This window comes from Oculina patagonica, chromosome 7 (genome assembly GCF_052425735.1).
Source record: "Oculina patagonica isolate OP01 chromosome 7, crgOcupat, whole genome shotgun sequence".
In the NCBI taxonomy this organism is placed as follows: Eukaryota; Metazoa; Cnidaria; class Anthozoa; order Scleractinia; family Oculinidae; genus Oculina; species Oculina patagonica.
Window position 1 is genome coordinate 1,926,451 of NC_135764.1, and position 18,329 is coordinate 1,944,779.

An 18,329-nucleotide genomic window follows, 5' to 3' on the forward strand; every position below is an offset into this window, starting at 1 on the left:
ATCATATTTTGTTATTTTCATGTGATTTGTGCCGTACAATTAGCAATGCCTTTTAAAATTGGATAGATATGGAATAAAAGGATATCGAAAACAATGACATCGTGAAGATGTCGAACGGTTGTATTTTCTTATCGCTAAACTTTTAATAAGTTAATGTTTACAAGATATTTTACCGATTGTCCGTCAGGGCCTGGTTTACCGCCTCTGCCATTTGGTCCAGCCTCTCCCTTTCAATATAAAAGGATTATATAGAAAATATTTCAGCATTTACAATGTTTTTTAAAGAAATATATCTCTGCAAAAATCGAGGAAAGCAGCATACACTTTCTCCTTTTTTCCCTGCTACTCCAACACCACCAAGAGGTCCAGTAATGCCCTGAAGAAGAAAAGAAATATACTTTAAACGAATGATCTATTAATTTTGTAGAAAGTGTAACGGAATTTCACAAAAACTGTAAAACAAATTCATTATGTAGAAGTAATCTGAAGAACCACATGTGTCAAATAGCTGTCTGACCGACGATAAAGAACGCGTACTTACAGTTATCCCACGTGATCCTTGGACGCCACTCTTACCGACAGGTCCCATGGGGCCCTGTCAAAATCAACAATGAAGCTTGATCAACAAATAAACACAATCCTCAACAATCAGTTAATTGATTGAAAACAAAAACAGACTAATCCGTCAGATAATGATTTTCTTCCTGACGCTCTTAATTGTTACTGTTCGTTATACTGCGGTAATTTTACATTTTGACAAGACTAAATACGTCGTAAACACCAAAATTATAGGCAAGAATTGTTACAAGCAACGTGACATAACGTGACTTAGCTTTACGTAAAAAAAAATACAAACATCTCACGTACAGATTTTCCCAAGCCTCCTCGGTCTCCTTGGTCGCCAGGTCTCCCTGGTTGTCCCTAAGTTCACAAAAGCAACAGTAAAAACGCAATTCAATTTTGCTAATCAACTTTACCCTTCATTTTAAGTGATTAAACTTTATGTCAAGAGCTAGATATAGATAGATATCCTCTCTTGTTTATGTTTACTGTTACTTGGCTGTTAAATTGTTTCCCTCTATGTGACAATGGAAATTAACTTACGCAACCCTTGTGAAAAGAGCTGTTGTTTTAGTGAGTTTCAAGCTGAATACCGTAAAACAAACGTTTGAACTGCTATGGTTCAAAAGTTTTATCTTGGGTAAGAATTATGTATTGAAATGATTTTAAGTGCATGTGTCTGGGGAGATATCGCTGTTTAAAAAATAATATGTATATGTCGGTCGGTCGGGCACACATGTCGGTGCAGTATGACCAAGGATTTATGTTGTACCCTTAACTCATGTGTCTGAAGTATTTTGATTATTTACCTCCTCTCCAGGAACTCCATTCAGACCAGCGTTACCGGGTTTTCCCTTAATGGAAGTAACAAAATATTATTTTGGCAAACGTAGAGAGTTTTACCAGTCACATTACAGTACAAGCTACTGAAATAGCACAATAAAGCATACTAAATCAGCTAGAGCAAGAAAGACAGACATTAAAAATATAACAACGTTTAGTACCCCTTTCTCTCCTTGTAGCCTTATTTGTGTTTTCATTGTGACCATCCAAACAAAAACTATTCAGTAAATATTATTATATGTGACTAAACGAATAAAAATATTTAGCAGTTATCATGTGGTACACATTGCTTTGTCAATTGTCCTCTGTTAATTTGTTTGCTATGCATTAACTATGCACTGCTATCACCTTAGTCTACCAAGCACCGAGAGACATTTTGAAAGCTGGAGGAAGTAGTCAATTGCGCTCGAGAAACTTCTTTGTAGATATCTGGTGTTTGATGAATTATATACTTGTCCTCACCCTTTTTCCAGGTCTTCCGTTCGATCCAGAACTGCCTTTAGGGCCCTGCAAAACGTTGTAACAAATGACTGTAATTACATGACATACATTGTAAGTTCTAAAGCAAAATGGTTTTTATTTCCAGTCATAGGTGGTAACGAACGTAATTCCTTACTGTAAACTATGCGACTCAGTGAGTTACGTCTGTTGTTAGTTTAATTTGTTGTCATTTACCAATAATTATTGCTGTTTTACTGGTGAGGTTCTAAAAAAAGTTGTCGGTTAAAATTAGGGACATTTTCCTTTTTGCCAATTAGTTCGAGTTGTATTGCGGTGGGTGTATTACTTAAACAGGCTGATCATCAAGTGTACCTGTCGGCCGCTGTGCCCTGGTGATCCAATATCACCAGCAACGCCTTCTGGCCCCTGCAATATGCAACATATTTAAAATCAAATAACTTTAAAGTTTTTTTAAAATTCAAAAATGTCAAATCAGAACAAACTGGCGACTACCTACCATGTCTCCCAGTTCACCATCTGATCCAGTGGAACCTGGAGCTCCTTGGGTGCCCTGACAGACAAAAGTAGCTTATTACTGGTCTATGTCAAAAGAACGTTGCGTTACCAAATCAATGTTGCTATGGTATTCATTTTATTACCTCTCCTCCTTGGGGACCCTGTTCACCTTGACCCCCTGGGGGTCCTGAGTCACCCTAAGAAAGGAAAACAGGTCACTTTTCATAATATACATGTTAACAATGTTTATTCTCTCTATGCCACAAGTATAATTAAACCTGTGCTAACTTACTTACGTTGACTTCATATCAAAGCTAATACAAGAGCAGGAAGGATTCTGAAGAGTGCTGTTTGTTCATTTACAGTCAACTCCCGCTTTACGGACACCTGCTTAATGCGATACACCTCGATAATACGGACACTTGTAATTAATAAGCTTGTTCCTATTGTTAATGTTTAAGGATCACACATCACACATGAAGTCCAGGTTCGAATTCTGAGCATTCAGTGCTATGTACATGGATATGCAGACAATCATCCCAATCCCTGCTTTTCAATAATATCCGTTTTAAATCGTATTTATCACCTTATCTCCAACGAGACCTCTTTCTCCCTGACTTCCAACTTTCCCCTCAAAGCCCTGCGGTCATAAAATACATACAACTTAGAGAATGACCACTCAACCCATAAACAGCATTCTTGTGATAATAAGATACAAAATACCTCGACACTTTTGCTAATTTTAGTGAGACAATGCTGCATCTTGCGAGATAAAGAGAGTTGAAAGAATCAACGCAATAAACGCATCCACTCATTTTTTAACGTAAATCCTGTCAATGAAACAGAGATCTGTAACACTAAATGCAAATTTGGGAAGTGCCTTCTTAAAAGAGGCTGTTCGTTACACAGCAATGATACTCCGATTTTTCTTTTGGAACAACGTTTTTAAACCTACCATGGCTCCTTTAATACCAGCAGGTCCAACAGTTCCACGTTCTCCGGAAGGGCCCTATAAAAAAATAACTGTTATCAGAGGTGTTCTGCTAATTTTCTGTATAATCAGATCCCAATTGTTCAAAGCCGAGTGGATGACGTTATGCTCTGGACAAATCATTGTTCAGTAAATGCCGACTTAGCATTGTTAATACTTAATCCTTTTGATGATGGCTTAATTACCCTGTCCCGCAGCGTTCTGTTGGAAAAGAATGGAGTAAAAAGTCTACCGATAGAGTGTTTACTTACCTTTCTACCTTGTTCTCCTGGTGTTCCATCCTCGCCGTTTCCACCCTGTTATGAAGACAATAACGATATTTATCATCTTAAAATCTCACAACTAGCCGGTATATTTTATTCCAACAAGTTCAAATTTTTTGCCTTTTCACTGGTTTCGCTTCTTGTCTTGGCGTTAACTGAGTTGGTGTAAAAAAGATCCCAAAGATCCTATCGACAAACATTTTCCGAAACACGATATCTTGACATACCTCGCCTCCTAACTTCCCCGCCTTTCCACCGGGTCCAGTGCGACCTACAGGGCCCTAACAGAATAAAAATCATGTTTACCAGTAAAAAAAAGGCAGAACAAATATCTAAATAGAAATCATCTTTCTTAACAAATGCCTTTACAACTGAGAAGAGCATGCACTGGGTTCAATTCCCTACTCTGCCTGGGTAGACAGAGGTACTGTGGGAGTAACGTGCCTTCCCAAGAACATAAGAAGATGACTCCGGCTAGGGCTCGAACCTGGACCACCCGATCCAGGGTCAAGTACACTACCCATCCCAATGTAAGTAATGTCGATCGTAAAACTGATTGCCACTTTTTTGGAAACAAAATTGTCATTTTACGGACATATCTTGAATCTTACTCTATCTCCAGCTATTCCTGGGGGACCTTGTAAACCTCCGTCGCCCTAAAGAGAAGAAAACCGGACAGGAGAAAAAAAAAAGACAGGAATTCAAAACAAATAGACAAATAATACGGACTCAAACTGGAAAAGCGACAAGCTCTCTTGGCACATTACCCGTCCTCCTTGTTCACCTCTGGGTCCTCTTTTACCGCGGCTTCCGTTCGATCCCTAACAAATAATCAATACAACATAATTGAAGAAAAGGCTTAAAGAGGCACTATCACAGAATTGAAACTTTCGTCAAAACGGTACCTAAATTCTGTGACTTAGTACCTTTAGTCATAAACGAAATTCGCCTAGAAAATCAAGATGATGATATCAAGTCAATCGAAGAACGAAAAGCTTTGTTTCAAGTAAATTTTTAAAGACACAAGGGCATAATTTGAAAAACGTCAGTCGACAAACTCGGTACAACCGAAAATAAATCCAGCTAATAGCAGGGTAAGAAGGCTTGAACCCGGGACCTCCAGATTTCAAGACCAGCGCCCTGAACCACTCGGCCACGCTGCCTCCACTTAAAAAGATATTCTATATTAAATTCCTCCAATAAAAAAAAGTATCCTTACCGTTATTCCCTTTTGCCCTTGACCACCAGCAAATCCCTCACCGCCACGCATTCCCTGAATATAGATACCATGATTAGTTTTAAACCAAAATAATTATTGTGGGCGACTGGGCACCACATCACTAGCAAAATAACAGCCAATCGACATGAGGTAAAAATACCTTTTTTTAATCAAGTTGATAAAATGATCCGACGAAGACTTAACGCTAGAAACGTCAGTTTTTCCAAATTCGCGACTACGGCGATTTATTTACCTTTATAAACTTTCAGTTGATATTCTATTAAGTGTTTCACGGTACCCGCTGACGTAGCACAAATGTTTCTTCAGGAAACTAATAACATTTTTGAAAACCAATTTATATAACGTTTAAACTAGCCATAGACCGCACTGGTGAGGTTTGTCACGGCAATACCGTCTTCCAAGATTGAACACCAATACAAAGATAACTTACTCGCTGGCCGCGTTCACCGTTTCTCCCACGACTTCCTGCGCCTCCAGGCTGTCCCTAAAAATGAAATTAATAAATCCCGGTTTCAAAATTAACAATTTTACTTATTTCATCACGCTGTTTCCATTTCATCCCTCTACTATTTTTCTATGATTAACAAGACCATATGACAGCGTTCTGCAAAGGGCCTATATCTTGCAAATAGTAAACAGCGACGTCATGAAATGTACTACATTTTGCTCCGAAGAAACTCGCTGGTGTGGAATCTCATTAGCAGCCATTAGCGTTCGTTTCCTAAAGGAGTAAAGCCAACTCCCTTTATCTACGAACACCGTTAGGACCGGCTCAATCTATCCGTCAGAGAGATGTCCGTCTTATAGAGAGATTAATTACAGTAAAATGACTGAAAAACGGCACGGACGGGACCAACACCAGGTGTCCGTCTTATAGAGGTGTCCGTTAAAGGAGAGTTGATTGTAGTACGACTCAATCTCGTCTTACCTTTTTACCAGCTGGGCCTTGTTCTCCTCGGTCTCCGTTTGGTCCAGCAAGACCCTAAAGGACCAAAGTGGCAGCAAGATACAATGTCAAATAAGACGCAAAGTCGATTTTCAAACTGACCACCTCCTGGGGAGCTTTCCATTTGACGTAAAATTCTCGAAAACGTCAGAACGGGAGGGAATGGCATGAAACTTTCTAAGAAGAAAATTTCGAAAATTTGGGTATACCCCATGTGGTTGTCAACTTTTTTGGAAATTTCTGAAAACATTTTAATTCACCATCTTTATTATTTACATTTTGATTCTGGTCAGTCAACTAGAAAATGCTGCTTCATTAGCCACTGGAAATTTCGGAAATTCAAACCGGGATTTGCTGTTAAGGCTGATTCTCATATGATCGCCCCTATCGTCTCTGTCGCCTCTGTCGCTTCAAAAAGTTTGCTTAAGCTTGCTCCAATCACCTCAGACTTTGCAAACGACAGAAGCGACAGAGACGATCGGTGCGATCATGTGAGAACCAGCCTTTAGAATGGAAAGTACTCCTGGTTGAGTTTCAAAAGTGTAAAAGTAACATCTCAAATATAAGCAGAAAGATAAGTGAAAATGGTAGCAAGGCTTTGAGAATAAAAGGAAGACTAAGAGATAAGTATATAATCTGTTTTCATTATGACCTTCAAGTTTCTCTTACCGCGATTCCTTTTTCGCCACCATTTCCGGAACCTCCTTGCTTGCCGATCTCACCCTAAAACAATAGCGTCACCTTCATCAAAGGGTATTATTTTTATTTTTGTTTGGGAAGAACTGATTTTTGATTTCTGCTATAAGATCTCATATGCAACTGAAAAATTAATCATTATCATAAAGTCGAACCTCTTTATGGACACCAAAAGAACAGGCAATAGTGTTTGTATAGTATGTGACTTTTGGTGGCTCTAAAAATCAAGTGAATTGTCCGTGATAAGGAGGTGTCCGTAGTGAGGAGATGATCGACTGTAATTTCCTTCTACATCACTACTCTCAACGAGAACAAAATGCATTCTTTTTTATTAACATGCATTTATGATTGGGAATAATTGTTTATACTAAACAACACATCTCTTGCTGGGAATTTTTACTGGGTTTCTTTTGACTTATCAAAACAGACTTTGACAAAAGTAACAATACCTTTGCTCCCCTCGCGCCAGCAGGTCCACTATCTCCTGGTTGACCCTGTCAATATACATGACATTAGCTATTCTATTTTAACTACGTAATTGGGATTAATTATCCTAGTTCCAAAATGTGGTTTTTCCTTTTTTTTATCTTTTAAAATTAAATTTGAACAGCGAAACAGTAAAATGAGACGTAAAGGGACAAGCAATGTTTTCTTCTCTCGCTAGCTTCGACCGCAGCGACAGCTTTTTCGCGTCAGTAGAAAAAAAAAGGAAGAAAGAAAACCTCTGGGCTAAGGGCAGGGATTATTAAACACGTTGAAGCAAATTTGAATCTAATAGAAACTTTGCCATTGCCCTCATTAGAATGCCAAGCTGTGTTATTTGTCTTTCTACTCACAATAGCTCCTGCAGGCCCTTGTCCTCCTGTTGGTCCAGCCGGCCCAGCATCTCCCTAAAAAAGTATTTAAGTGCCTGTGAACCAGGTTGTTAAACAGGGCTGGAAATAACGGCCGGTCAACGGACAATGTCCGGTCTGATTAGGGATTTGACCGGTCAAACTTTCCACTTGCCGGTCATGTTGACCGGTCACATTCAATTATATTGAAGTAAACTAAAGTTTTCATGCTGTTCAGTTGTTTCCTATAAGTAGGCACATCGCTTAATTGTGGAACTTTGACTTGAAATGATCTGTAACTGTTGCATTGAAAAATACATCGGCGTTCTCACACAACCGGTCTAGACGGTCTCAAATTCTTTATTCCGTAATTTTCAAGTTCTCCATTTCCTCCTGCATTTCAAATAGCTCTAAATCTCAGAAATAAAAAGTATAATTTAAAGAAGATACAATATTTCACATCTTTGCACGTTTTATAGTGTGTTATTTGCTGCAACATGTCCGCAGTGTTACGTGAGGCGAACGTAGCAGTACGAACCCAATTGTTTACATTGAATAATTTCATGTCTATAAATACTACAAGCAGTTGGATGAAAAAATGAAAAAGCCTCTTGTTTTCGTGAATGAGAACAACTCTCAAATAGTTAATACACAGAAAATAACAATCAGATCAGAACTCAAAAATTATAAGAGCGAGTTTTTATTCTAATGTTCTAATGTCTCGACTATTTTTATTTGCATGTTCAAATTTATGCAAATTTCGTGTGAAATGTAATTTGATTTACACTGTCTTGTTTTTACCGAATGGTAATGAGGTGTAGTGATGATTCGCGAACTTGAAGTGACGTGTTTCCGTCACTCCATTCTGATATTAAACCGCAATTAATTCATGCATTTAACAGTAAACGTGCTGACAGAAAGGTTGTTTAAAACGCCATTCAGCACATGTCAATCAAAAACAAATTATCCTATAACCTCATTCCCAGGGTCTCTCTCTTTCAGGGAACAAGGTTGAATTTTTACAAAACAAATCGAAAGAGGATCAATTACACTTATCCTCTGGTGATAAAAGAGAATAGAATTCGCTCTACGAAGCCGTAGAGCATACTCTATCAATGACCCATTCACCTAAGAAAACATTCAAACGCAAATGAAGTGAGATTGTGACATAACTGATAGCAGCTATAAGCTACATGCAGTTACCGCGTCTTTATTGTAAACACAACATTCATGCTGCACGATTTTGTTTCGCGTCACATTATCTTCGCGTCACGTCATCCGTTTTTCATCTTTTTGAGTCGTGCAGAAACGCGCATCTTTCTCAAGTTTTATTCGCTGCTCAAAATAACGCTATACGTGCTGACAGAAAAGTAAACATATCCACAAAACAAATTTACCTAATGCTAAATGGATCAAAGGTTACACTTTCAGTTGTGATGAAATAGAATTCGCGCTACGAAGCCTGAGAGCACGAACCATCAATGACACAATTCCCATGGAAAAATAAAACATTCAAAGGCACATTATTGAACGCTTATTTGAAGAACAAAAACTATCAATGACCCATTCACGCAAGAAAACATTGAAAGGCAAATTAAGTGAAATTGTGACATTACTGATAGCAGCTGTGAGTTACACGTAGTTACGGTTAAAAAATTATTACGCTCGCCATGTGACGTGTTGTAGTTAACACCACATCCACAGCTTGAATCCACAGCACGTTTCTGTTTCGCGTGACGTCACCTCGTGTCACGTCATCTGTTTTTCATCTTTTTGAGTCGAGCAGAAACACGAAGTGCTCGGGCGTATCTTTCTCTCGAATTTTATCCGCTGCTCAAAAATAACGCTATACGTGCTGACAGAAAAGTATAGATATTCACAAAACAAATTTACTTAACGCTAAAAAGGATCAAAGGTAATACACTAACCGGTAAATATTTTTGTGGTGAAAACTGAATAGCGCTACGAAACCTGAGAGCACGAACCATCAATGACGCAACTCATGTGGAAAAATAAAACATTCAAACGCAAATAAAATGAGATTGAATTACTTTATTGGACACTTATTTAGAAAAAAATGCGAAGGTCGGCACTTCATCGAATTACCAAATTACCATGAGGTTGCTCGAAGAGCCTTTGATTCATGTTCATGAATGGTGAAAACAAAACTTTTTTAAAAGAAAGTTGTATTTTCATGAATGAAACACCGTTTCACTTGAATTTAAAAGTCAATTGCTGACTACAATGTAATTTAATTTCTATTTTTCAAAGTTTTTTTGTAACATGAAACGAATGATGTGATTTTGCAAGTGTCTCACGTCTGGCTCATAATTTGTATTTGTCTGAATCGCTAAACTTAACAAATGGGACATTACTTTTCAATGCTTGGGGCCATGGGTAATAAGCCCTTTTTAGATTATCAATGATTTGTACAATAACAAAATCTGTGGTCTCCTTTTTGGAACTTTTGCAAAATCTAATTTTAGACACAGGTGTCGCCTCCGGATTTTTTTCATGAAAAGATGTAGATTTCACGTTGCGTTTTGCATCTATTAAAATAAACAACCAGCAAGAATAAGAACATTTTCAACAGCTTCAGAAAAAAGGTTGGCTATATACTTTAGGTGTGGGGGTTAATATTGTGTATTTAATTAGATACAACGTCATGTTGTGTTTGACCGGCCAGAAACGAGGTATGACCGAGCTAAAATTCATTTGGCCGGACATCTTGACCGGTGATCATGTGGCCGTTATTTCCAGCCCTGTTAAATAAGGGAAAATATAACACTGGAAATAACGACTTCTAAAACAAGACTTTATAAGCCTTCTCTTTTGTGAAGAAGGTCGCTCCATCAGGTAAAAAAAATCGCGACCTGTTAACATTTCGCTTAAAGCTTCAGGTTTGTCAGCGATATCTACGATAAGACATTTCCAGTCACTCCGGGTTTGAATAATTTATCCGACAACAATAAGTAAAATAAGTTGCAGAGTTTTACTAATATTTTTTGGTTGCAGAATATCATGGCTTAACAGTAAAATCTAATTTCTAGCATAGCTAGCAGAGCCGAGCAATCAAATTCAGTAAGCGTGCACCACAATCACTCTAGGCTATTGCCTCGAGCAACTCTTGCGCTTCTTTCGTGTTCTCCAAACTTCCCACATGCACATAACTCGATCGTGCATGCTAAAGCACGAACCAGCTGTTGTTGATTAAAAAGAACAAAAAAAAAATCATTGCTAAACTTACGAAGCCCCCGAGTTCTCCTTGTTTGCCAGCCACACCTCGTGCACCTAACGCTCCATCACTCCCAGGAAGTCCGTCAGCCCCGGTTTCACCCGGAGCTCCGACATCCCCCATAGGGCCTGTGTCGCCATCTTGTCCGGGACTTCCCTTAATTCCCGGTTTACCAGGTAAACCGGGGCTGCCGGTCGCGCCTTTAATACCCTGATGGATGCATAGTTGAACAAATTAAAAGGTGCTATTTTACAAGATATTGAGAATTTTTGCGATGTTAAAAGTTACCTAAAAAATTCAAAAAATAAAGCTTGGTGTCAGTTGCGACGCTTCACTTAAGGTATTCAAAATGTCGTTGCATCTAACACATATATGGAAATAAATAAAAGCAACAGCCAGCATGAATGATAGCACACGTTTCTACATAATTTTGTCCCAATCCTTCCTTGTGAATAACTTGAACACAAGTAGTACGTCATTTTTGAGGTGCTGAACGAAAACGATAAAGAGAAGATATGGGTCTTCTTTTTTAGTATTGCTTAGCGATGCCAACTAAGCCATCGAATTGCGATGCAATAATGGGCTCTAAAAGTTTATTTTGCAAAAAGTCCTTTCCACCCTGACAAATTACATACGCACCTGAGCTCCAAAGGAACCGGCTGGACCTTCCTTACCCTCCAAACCCTATAAAAAGAAAACTTGTTTACCGTAGTAATAGACAAATTAATTCAACCGTCACGTAGTGAATCTATGCCTGTGGCTGTCTGTGACATAGAGAGAGCCGCTTCTTCACCATTCCCAAGGCATTTAGCCACTAAATAATAGCAAGAACCCATAAAGGAGAGTGGGAGTCAATGCCTTAAATAATAACTATTCAAATAATAATTAAGTTGAACGAAAAGTATAACTTTCAGAGAAAGGAGAACAAATGTCAGTGTCCTTACTTGAGGTCCAGGATACCCGGGCCGTCCGCTAAGGCCAGATAATCCATTCATACCCTAAATTAACGTAGATAGAAGTTTAATAATGATTAAAATTTAACACTGACCAATTAAACGCCATTCTTTAACTCCGACTGTTTGTGAAGAGTGATAAGCTTGCGGAGAAAAAAAAAACGTGCAGTTTCAATAGATAAAAATGTAGGACAAGTTTCGGATAGTTGGTTTTGTTCTGTCGTGATGGTTTATGTCATGTTGTGAACGAGCTAGAAAGGATATAACCTTAAAAGGAAGACATTTTGATTTTGACTCACAGTTTGCCCATCTGCCCCTGGTTTTCCAGGACCACCTGAAGGTCCCTAAAAAGTAAAATGAAATAAACAAAAGGGAGTTAAAATCAAATCATTAAGTTGCACGCGAAACATATTCCTAACGTACAATAATACACATTGAACACAGGTGTGTGTTTCTTGCTCGCTCTGATTGGCTACTCGAAATATCCTACACTATACAGGCCCTACAAATCGAATGTAATCCTCCTTCTTTCAAAACATTGTTAACCTGTTTTGGGTTCCGTGTACTTCTCCGCTGAAAAAAATGCTTACAAAAACCTACCAGTTCACCATCTTGCCCTCGTTGTCCTACCCCACCAGCCCTTCCTTCTCGGCCCTCTGGGCCAACGGAACCAGATGGACCTAATTTGCCTGCTTCACCCATTGGCCCCTAGGAAGAAAGAACACTTAGATACAAACGTTATGTTTCTATAGGGAACAACTTAAAGAGCGTGTTTGACAAGATGGAGGGGGAGGGGTTTGGCACGGCTACACGACAGCTTTTGGCTACAGCTAGCACGCTTGTTGACTGTCATCAGCGCGCGTTAAAAACCCGCGAGCTGTAAGACTAGGGAAGAGTTGATGTTTAAGCACAGACTTTTTTTCAAGATCCACAAACGGCAACCGTAAGTTGAATGATTTTTTCCCTGGAATGTATTAACGATACTTCAACAGTAGCGTCAAGTTTTAGTTACTAAAACAAGGTCTTTCTAATGGATTGTTGAGGGTTAAAAAGCACCAAAAGCAATTGCATTCACCTTCCGGTCGCCGTCAGTCACTCAAAGACGTAAGCTCTTTATTATCTGCCTTCCAAACGTGCGATCGGAAACCCAGTCAACAATGCAAAGTGTGAGAATGAAAGAGTTGGCAGGAAAACAGTCTTTTTCGCCAAGTGCAGCGACAATTGGTTTTCGTTAGCTATTACCTAATCCGCATGGTCTGTACTTTCATGGCCAGCTGTCAGAGCGTGAAGAATTTGGTAGTTACTTGAATGACAAATACATGGCTGTCACTTACCCTGGTTCCTCCATACCCTCGTGGGCCAGGTCTTCCTTTCGGACCTTGGGGTCCCTTCAAGTAAATATTGTGTGCAGTTATTATCAATGGTCATATTTCGTGCTATAACTATTTTCATTGGAGACATGGGCAAAATACGCGCGCGTGTTCACATTTGTGCAAACCCTAAAAAAACTATACTTTTTTCCTAGGCTCAAGCTATAGCGGTTCAAGTTCTCCCAGGCATACATGTAATTGGAATAAATTGTGGTGTATGGGAATCAGTATTATTTGTTGAATAATAAGACTATTTTTGTCCGTCTCGCTCAAGTCATCACATCTCTAGTGTGAACACGACCAATTCTGATCCCGCTACTTACATCTTCTCCATCCGGGCCTAGTTCCCCGGGAGGCCCTGGAGGACCTTTGTATCCCTGCAACATGAAAAATAAAAAGAAATCATGGCATAATTGACTTAACTTCAATTTAGGTTACATTTCGTTATCGCTATGGTGAATTAACGACAATAATTATTATTCCACAATTGAGGTATTTGGATAACCTATTTTCAATGAAAAAGCCTCAAATACAAATAAAAATACAGTGCTATCATACTTGTCGTCCATCATCTCCAACATTTCCTTGTTTTCCTGGAAAACCAAACGGTCCCTGTAAAAATGATAATAAACTTTGAAGATTTCACGTCGTTAACGGTGTCTATAGTCCATTAATTCATACCATTTTTGTTAAACCAGGTTTTAAATGGATTTATAACAAAACACCAATGCATTTATTCGGTATCACATTAATCCTCTTTAACACAACACAATACACCAATAGGCTGGGTTTTACGTTTTCCCCCCAACGTTTGCTTCAATAGTTCCGTTATGATTTGATAAGCATGTTTAACATCATGGCCCTCGCAACACATGCATTCTGTCACCGGTCATAAAACGCCATTCTTCTTACACAATTAAATTGTATTTAAAACAAGGCCTAAACGTTGACTTACTTCGAGTCCTTTAGCTCCCAAATCCCCTTCTGGTCCAGGCAACCCGAGCTAAAAGACAAAACACAACCAGTTTCAACGAAGATAAGGGACTCATTAAGACAGTTACTCTTCAACAAAACCATCTTGACTGTTAACCTGTGCAATGAAAGGCAAGGTCAATGATTATAACAACAACAACAACAACAACTGGCTCACCGTGGCAGACTGGGCATCAGGAACCACGCTGACTTGAATCAAAGGGCCTTTGACTCCTGGTATTCTCTAAATTTGAAAACACAGTGTTACCTGAGACACCTATCCACTTGGTGCTATATGGCATATTACCGTACCCAAAGTCGCAAGTAGTCAATCAGAAGCACGATCTACTGTTCTGATATCCAACGATATCAAGTCACTGACCTGATATGCCACGATATCGTGGTCACTTTGAAGTAAAACAGTGTTTCCATACGATGAATTGAAAAGAGGTTTTACCAATAAAATAGAACCTCGTAATTTAAATTTACCTGGTGTTTAACAGTCGTAAAAGGAGGAAAACATTCCCGCGAAAACTAAACTTAACCGCGCTTGCCATTTGCGCGATGTTTACCGACGAGTACTGAAACATTCAGACTGAAACAATGGAGTCTGAGTTTTTAGAGCTAAATTTTGATTTTGAAAATTTAGTGAATGAAACTCCAAACAAAAGAGTAAAAAGATGTCAGTAGAGGAACTTGTTAAAAGTGTCGAAGACCGCAAAAGTATGAATACAAGCAGTGGCAATTTGCACTGCGAACGTGGCAAGCATGCAGCTTCAACAGAGCGATTAATATTACCGGATTTCTGGAAGAATTTGGCTACGATAAATACCTAATTGTACCCTTTTGGTACGCTTCGGCGGCATATCAGGCTCGTTTGGTCTCGCCATGGGTATTTTGGCTCGACTGCGTCTCCCCAAAATACGAGCCATGGCTTAACCAAACTCGCCTGATATGACGCCGAAGCGTACCAAAAAGGTATGATTGGGTATAATGAGCGCTTTATATGTACTTTAGTACAAAAAATAGCTACTTCACTATAAGAATATACATCTAGTATCTCTGAGAGTGGTCCCTGAGTCGTAGGTGACCCTGTTACCATACTAGATATCCGGCGCTTGTCTATGTTTTCCGGGTTTTTTTCACATTTCCTACTTACTCCTTCGACGTATTTCGAACGATAATCAGGGATAATGTACTTAAAAATTATTTAGGTTGACCATGATAACGAGAATTATCAAGACAGAAGTTTGATCAACACCAAACAAAATTGTAGACCTCCAAACTGTTAAATGAGCGCATGATTAGTGCATAATGTTTCATTCCGCAAGTTTCTTCTTGTTGCCACAGCGTTTGTTGATTACATTGTGCGTATACGTCATTGATGTTTTTATTAGCTGGCGAGTGCTAAAAAAATTGAGCCTTGTCAGAAAATATTTGGTTTTGACTTACTCGTAGGCCTGTGACTGAACCGGGAGGTCCTGGAGGGCCTGGGCGACCTGGGTCTCCTGTGGAGCCTCTTCCACCTTTGTCTCCAGGAAGACCCTAAGAAGTATAACAAGCAAATTAGCAACAGCGAAATAAAAACAATTAACTTCAAAAGAAACTGTTTCGCTTCATCAGTATATATCCAAGTGAACCAGTAACTCGTCAACTTGAAGTAGATCAGATACATGTAATTTAACAACCATCCTATTCAAATAAACATCCACAGACAAATTTTTCATCCACAACGACATTCAACGGATTACAAAACACTGGAAATGGTTTTGCCAATACCTCGGTTTTATTACAGTATGGATTTTTTCCTCTAAGGGCTTACACTGAGGGAGGGCTCAGTGAGAGGGATACTAAAAGAGGGATAGTCTCACTCTCAGTGTAGACTGTTCACAGTCGTAGAGATCGATCGTTGATTCCGACCGGCCGCCATCTTGGTTCAAGAGCGCGAGCGAAAACTGGGGAGAGTGCAAAATTCCCGTGGGTAGGAGGGCGGGGGCAGAAAAATATTTTTCCGCTCCTTACCCCCACGCTATAAACACCCCGCATCCCTACCCACGGGAATTTTGCACTCTCCTCATTTTTCGCTCGCGTTCATGAACCAAGATGGCGGCCCGTCGGATTCAACGATCGATCTCTACGACTTCACGGAAAAATAGGGGACTGTAAGCATGTCTACTCTGCTCGCATGTCTACTTATATTATTACATTATATTAATAAGTGTTGCCCTGGGCGCCCTCAGGGAAAAACCTGCCCTGAGGGAGGTTTTTGTAATAAAACTGAAATAATGAAGATGAAGTTTTCAACATGACACGAGCATGGGACAAAGAAAAATTCTGAGTCCCCGACGGGAATCGAACCCATGGCCTCCCAGATACCGGTTGGGCGCTCTAACCAACTGAGCTACGGGAGACTCGTTGTGAGCTGGGCCATTTACTAGGTTGATATGTGACACGCGTCCTGCATACTGCTAGGATCAGCAATGTCGAAATCATCAAGTTTGTAGTAAATAATAAAGATGGTAAATTTTAAGCTCGGTAATAAATAATGAAGATGAAGTTTTCAACATGACGCGAGCATGGGACAAAGAAAAATTCTGAGTCCCCGACGGGAATCGAACCCATGGCCTCCCAAATACCAACGAACATGGGACAAAGAAAAATTCTGAGTCCCCGACGCGAATCGAACCCATGGCCTCCCAGATACCGGTTGGGCAGATCAAAGAGGATAAAGTTGATAAAGAGGCTTAGAACAAAGTATCATTTTCGTATATAATCGTACAAAGCTGTTGTCAGAAACGTTAGAGATTACTCCATTACTGAAAAGTTATTGTGTTAAATTCAATGTTTTGCTTAAATTGTGACTGTGTACTGATAATATCGTTATATCGGGGGAGATTTTACGTTCGGTCCGCTAAATTCTCATCGTTATATCGGGAGTATCGTTATATCGAAGATCGTTATATCGGGGTTCTGTCCCATACATTTTACTGTAACTTTTGCCGGGACATAGAATATTCATCTTTATATCGGGAATATCGTTATATCGAGGATCGTTATATTGGGGTTTCACTGTAAATGGCCCAGCTCACAACGAGTCTCCCGTAGCTCAGTTGGTTAGAGCGCCCAACCGGTATCTGGGAGGTCATGGGTTCGATTCCCGTCGGGGACTCAGAAGTTTTCTTTGTCCCATGCTCGTGTCATATTGAAAACTTCATCTTCATTATCTATTACCGAGCTTAAAATTTACCAACTTTATTATTTACTACAAACTGAAATATTAGCAAAACCATTTCCAGTGTTTTTGTAAATCGTTATTTAACAACCTTAGTAGATTTGAAAAGCTGGCATTTCCAGCGTTAGCCGTTCAATTCGTTAATTAGTCGCACGTATGTAACGCGACGTCCCTGAGATTCACTTGTTCATTTGAAGTTTGGTTCTCATATGATCGCCCCGATCGTTTCTATCGCATCGATCGTTTGCAATTACTGAGGGGATCGAAGCGATTGGAAACCAACGGGGGGTTCTCATATGATCGCCCGATCACCTGGTATGAGCGAAGACTTGCGAAAAAAATAGGGCCCCAATGGGTCCATGTGTTTTGCTGCTAGAGCAAAGTCTTAGGGAACATGTTGATGAAAGACAAGTGAGTCGAGATTGAAATCCAACGTCTTTTATTGTCTGTCACTTGTGTGCAGGTTAATAATTGCACTATATTGTAGTCACTTTGTGTTAATTCAATCCTGATAATTTTACTGATCAATGTTATGTTGAAATCAAAAACAGCAAACATAATTTAATTACTAGTAAGTTAACGTAATGTCTGACATGATTGTCTCTTTGATAAAAAACAGTAACTCTTAACATTATAAAAAAATCTCAATGAACTCAATGTGATTCTTTTAGTGGCGTTATCTCACTGGTTACCGTTAGTTGTATTTGGAATCATTGTCACAATGGTAGCGTTTTAACAGCAACGAAAAAGACAGAATCTATTGACCTTATAAGAACTCAATGTGATATATTTATTAGTGACAAGACAGTGGTTCTTTAACCACTTTCACCCAAATTAAACACTGGAACAACTAACTCTTAACAAACTTGTTGTGTCACCCTGAGTTAAATATGCAAAATTCAGAAATTATAAATAATCGCACGCGCACCGGCGTACAACAACAGAAAGACGGCGTTGAACGTAACGCAAAGTTCATTTTGAAAGCGAAAGTTTACAAATAATTATTATCATTCGTCAGTCATCCCTTCACGCATGAACACTCGTCGAATTTCAGTGTCTTCACAACAAGATCGGAAGATCGATAAGGACCAATTTTTGATTCTGCGAAAGTTCGTTTTCTTAAAGTTTTAGAAATTTGTGAAGTTGGAGGATTCACTGAGGACTGCGTAGCCGAAGATGCAGTGGCTCGCTGGACATCAAATTCTATTTTTCACGGCGTTTAATTAATCTTCACAAA

General features: G+C 39.2%; 1 protein-coding gene across 3 annotated transcripts in view; it reads right to left on the bottom strand.

Annotated features, from left to right (window-relative positions):
- LOC144661315 (uncharacterized) overlaps positions 1-18,329 on the bottom strand; it is a 43,709-nt gene that overhangs the window by 20,616 nt on the left and 4,764 nt on the right. For all 3 annotated transcript variants that reach the window (XM_078522036.1, XM_078522034.1, XM_078522035.1), the window contains exons 7-38: positions 15,313-15,405; positions 14,039-14,104; positions 13,844-13,891; positions 13,447-13,500; positions 13,212-13,265; positions 12,853-12,906; positions 12,119-12,226; positions 11,818-11,862; positions 11,510-11,563; positions 11,205-11,249; positions 10,578-10,775; positions 7,334-7,387; positions 6,947-6,991; positions 6,471-6,524; positions 5,784-5,837; positions 5,286-5,339; positions 4,835-4,888; positions 4,383-4,436; positions 4,227-4,271; positions 3,843-3,896; positions 3,604-3,648; positions 3,317-3,370; positions 2,948-3,001; positions 2,505-2,558; positions 2,363-2,416; positions 2,218-2,271; positions 1,867-1,911; positions 1,371-1,415; positions 868-921; positions 542-595; positions 323-376; positions 174-227 (exon numbers count right to left, since the gene is read on the bottom strand). In XM_078522036.1, the coding sequence (XP_078378162.1) occupies positions 174-227; positions 323-376; positions 542-595; positions 868-921; positions 1,371-1,415; positions 1,867-1,911; positions 2,218-2,271; positions 2,363-2,416; positions 2,505-2,558; positions 2,948-3,001; positions 3,317-3,370; positions 3,604-3,648; positions 3,843-3,896; positions 4,227-4,271; positions 4,383-4,436; positions 4,835-4,888; positions 5,286-5,339; positions 5,784-5,837; positions 6,471-6,524; positions 6,947-6,991; positions 7,334-7,387; positions 10,578-10,775; positions 11,205-11,249; positions 11,510-11,563; positions 11,818-11,862; positions 12,119-12,226; positions 12,853-12,906; positions 13,212-13,265; positions 13,447-13,500; positions 13,844-13,891; positions 14,039-14,104; positions 15,313-15,405 (1,908 nt within the window). The remainder of the gene's footprint in view (positions 1-173; positions 228-322; positions 377-541; positions 596-867; positions 922-1,370; positions 1,416-1,866; positions 1,912-2,217; positions 2,272-2,362; positions 2,417-2,504; positions 2,559-2,947; positions 3,002-3,316; positions 3,371-3,603; positions 3,649-3,842; positions 3,897-4,226; positions 4,272-4,382; positions 4,437-4,834; positions 4,889-5,285; positions 5,340-5,783; positions 5,838-6,470; positions 6,525-6,946; positions 6,992-7,333; positions 7,388-10,577; positions 10,776-11,204; positions 11,250-11,509; positions 11,564-11,817; positions 11,863-12,118; positions 12,227-12,852; positions 12,907-13,211; positions 13,266-13,446; positions 13,501-13,843; positions 13,892-14,038; positions 14,105-15,312; positions 15,406-18,329) is intronic.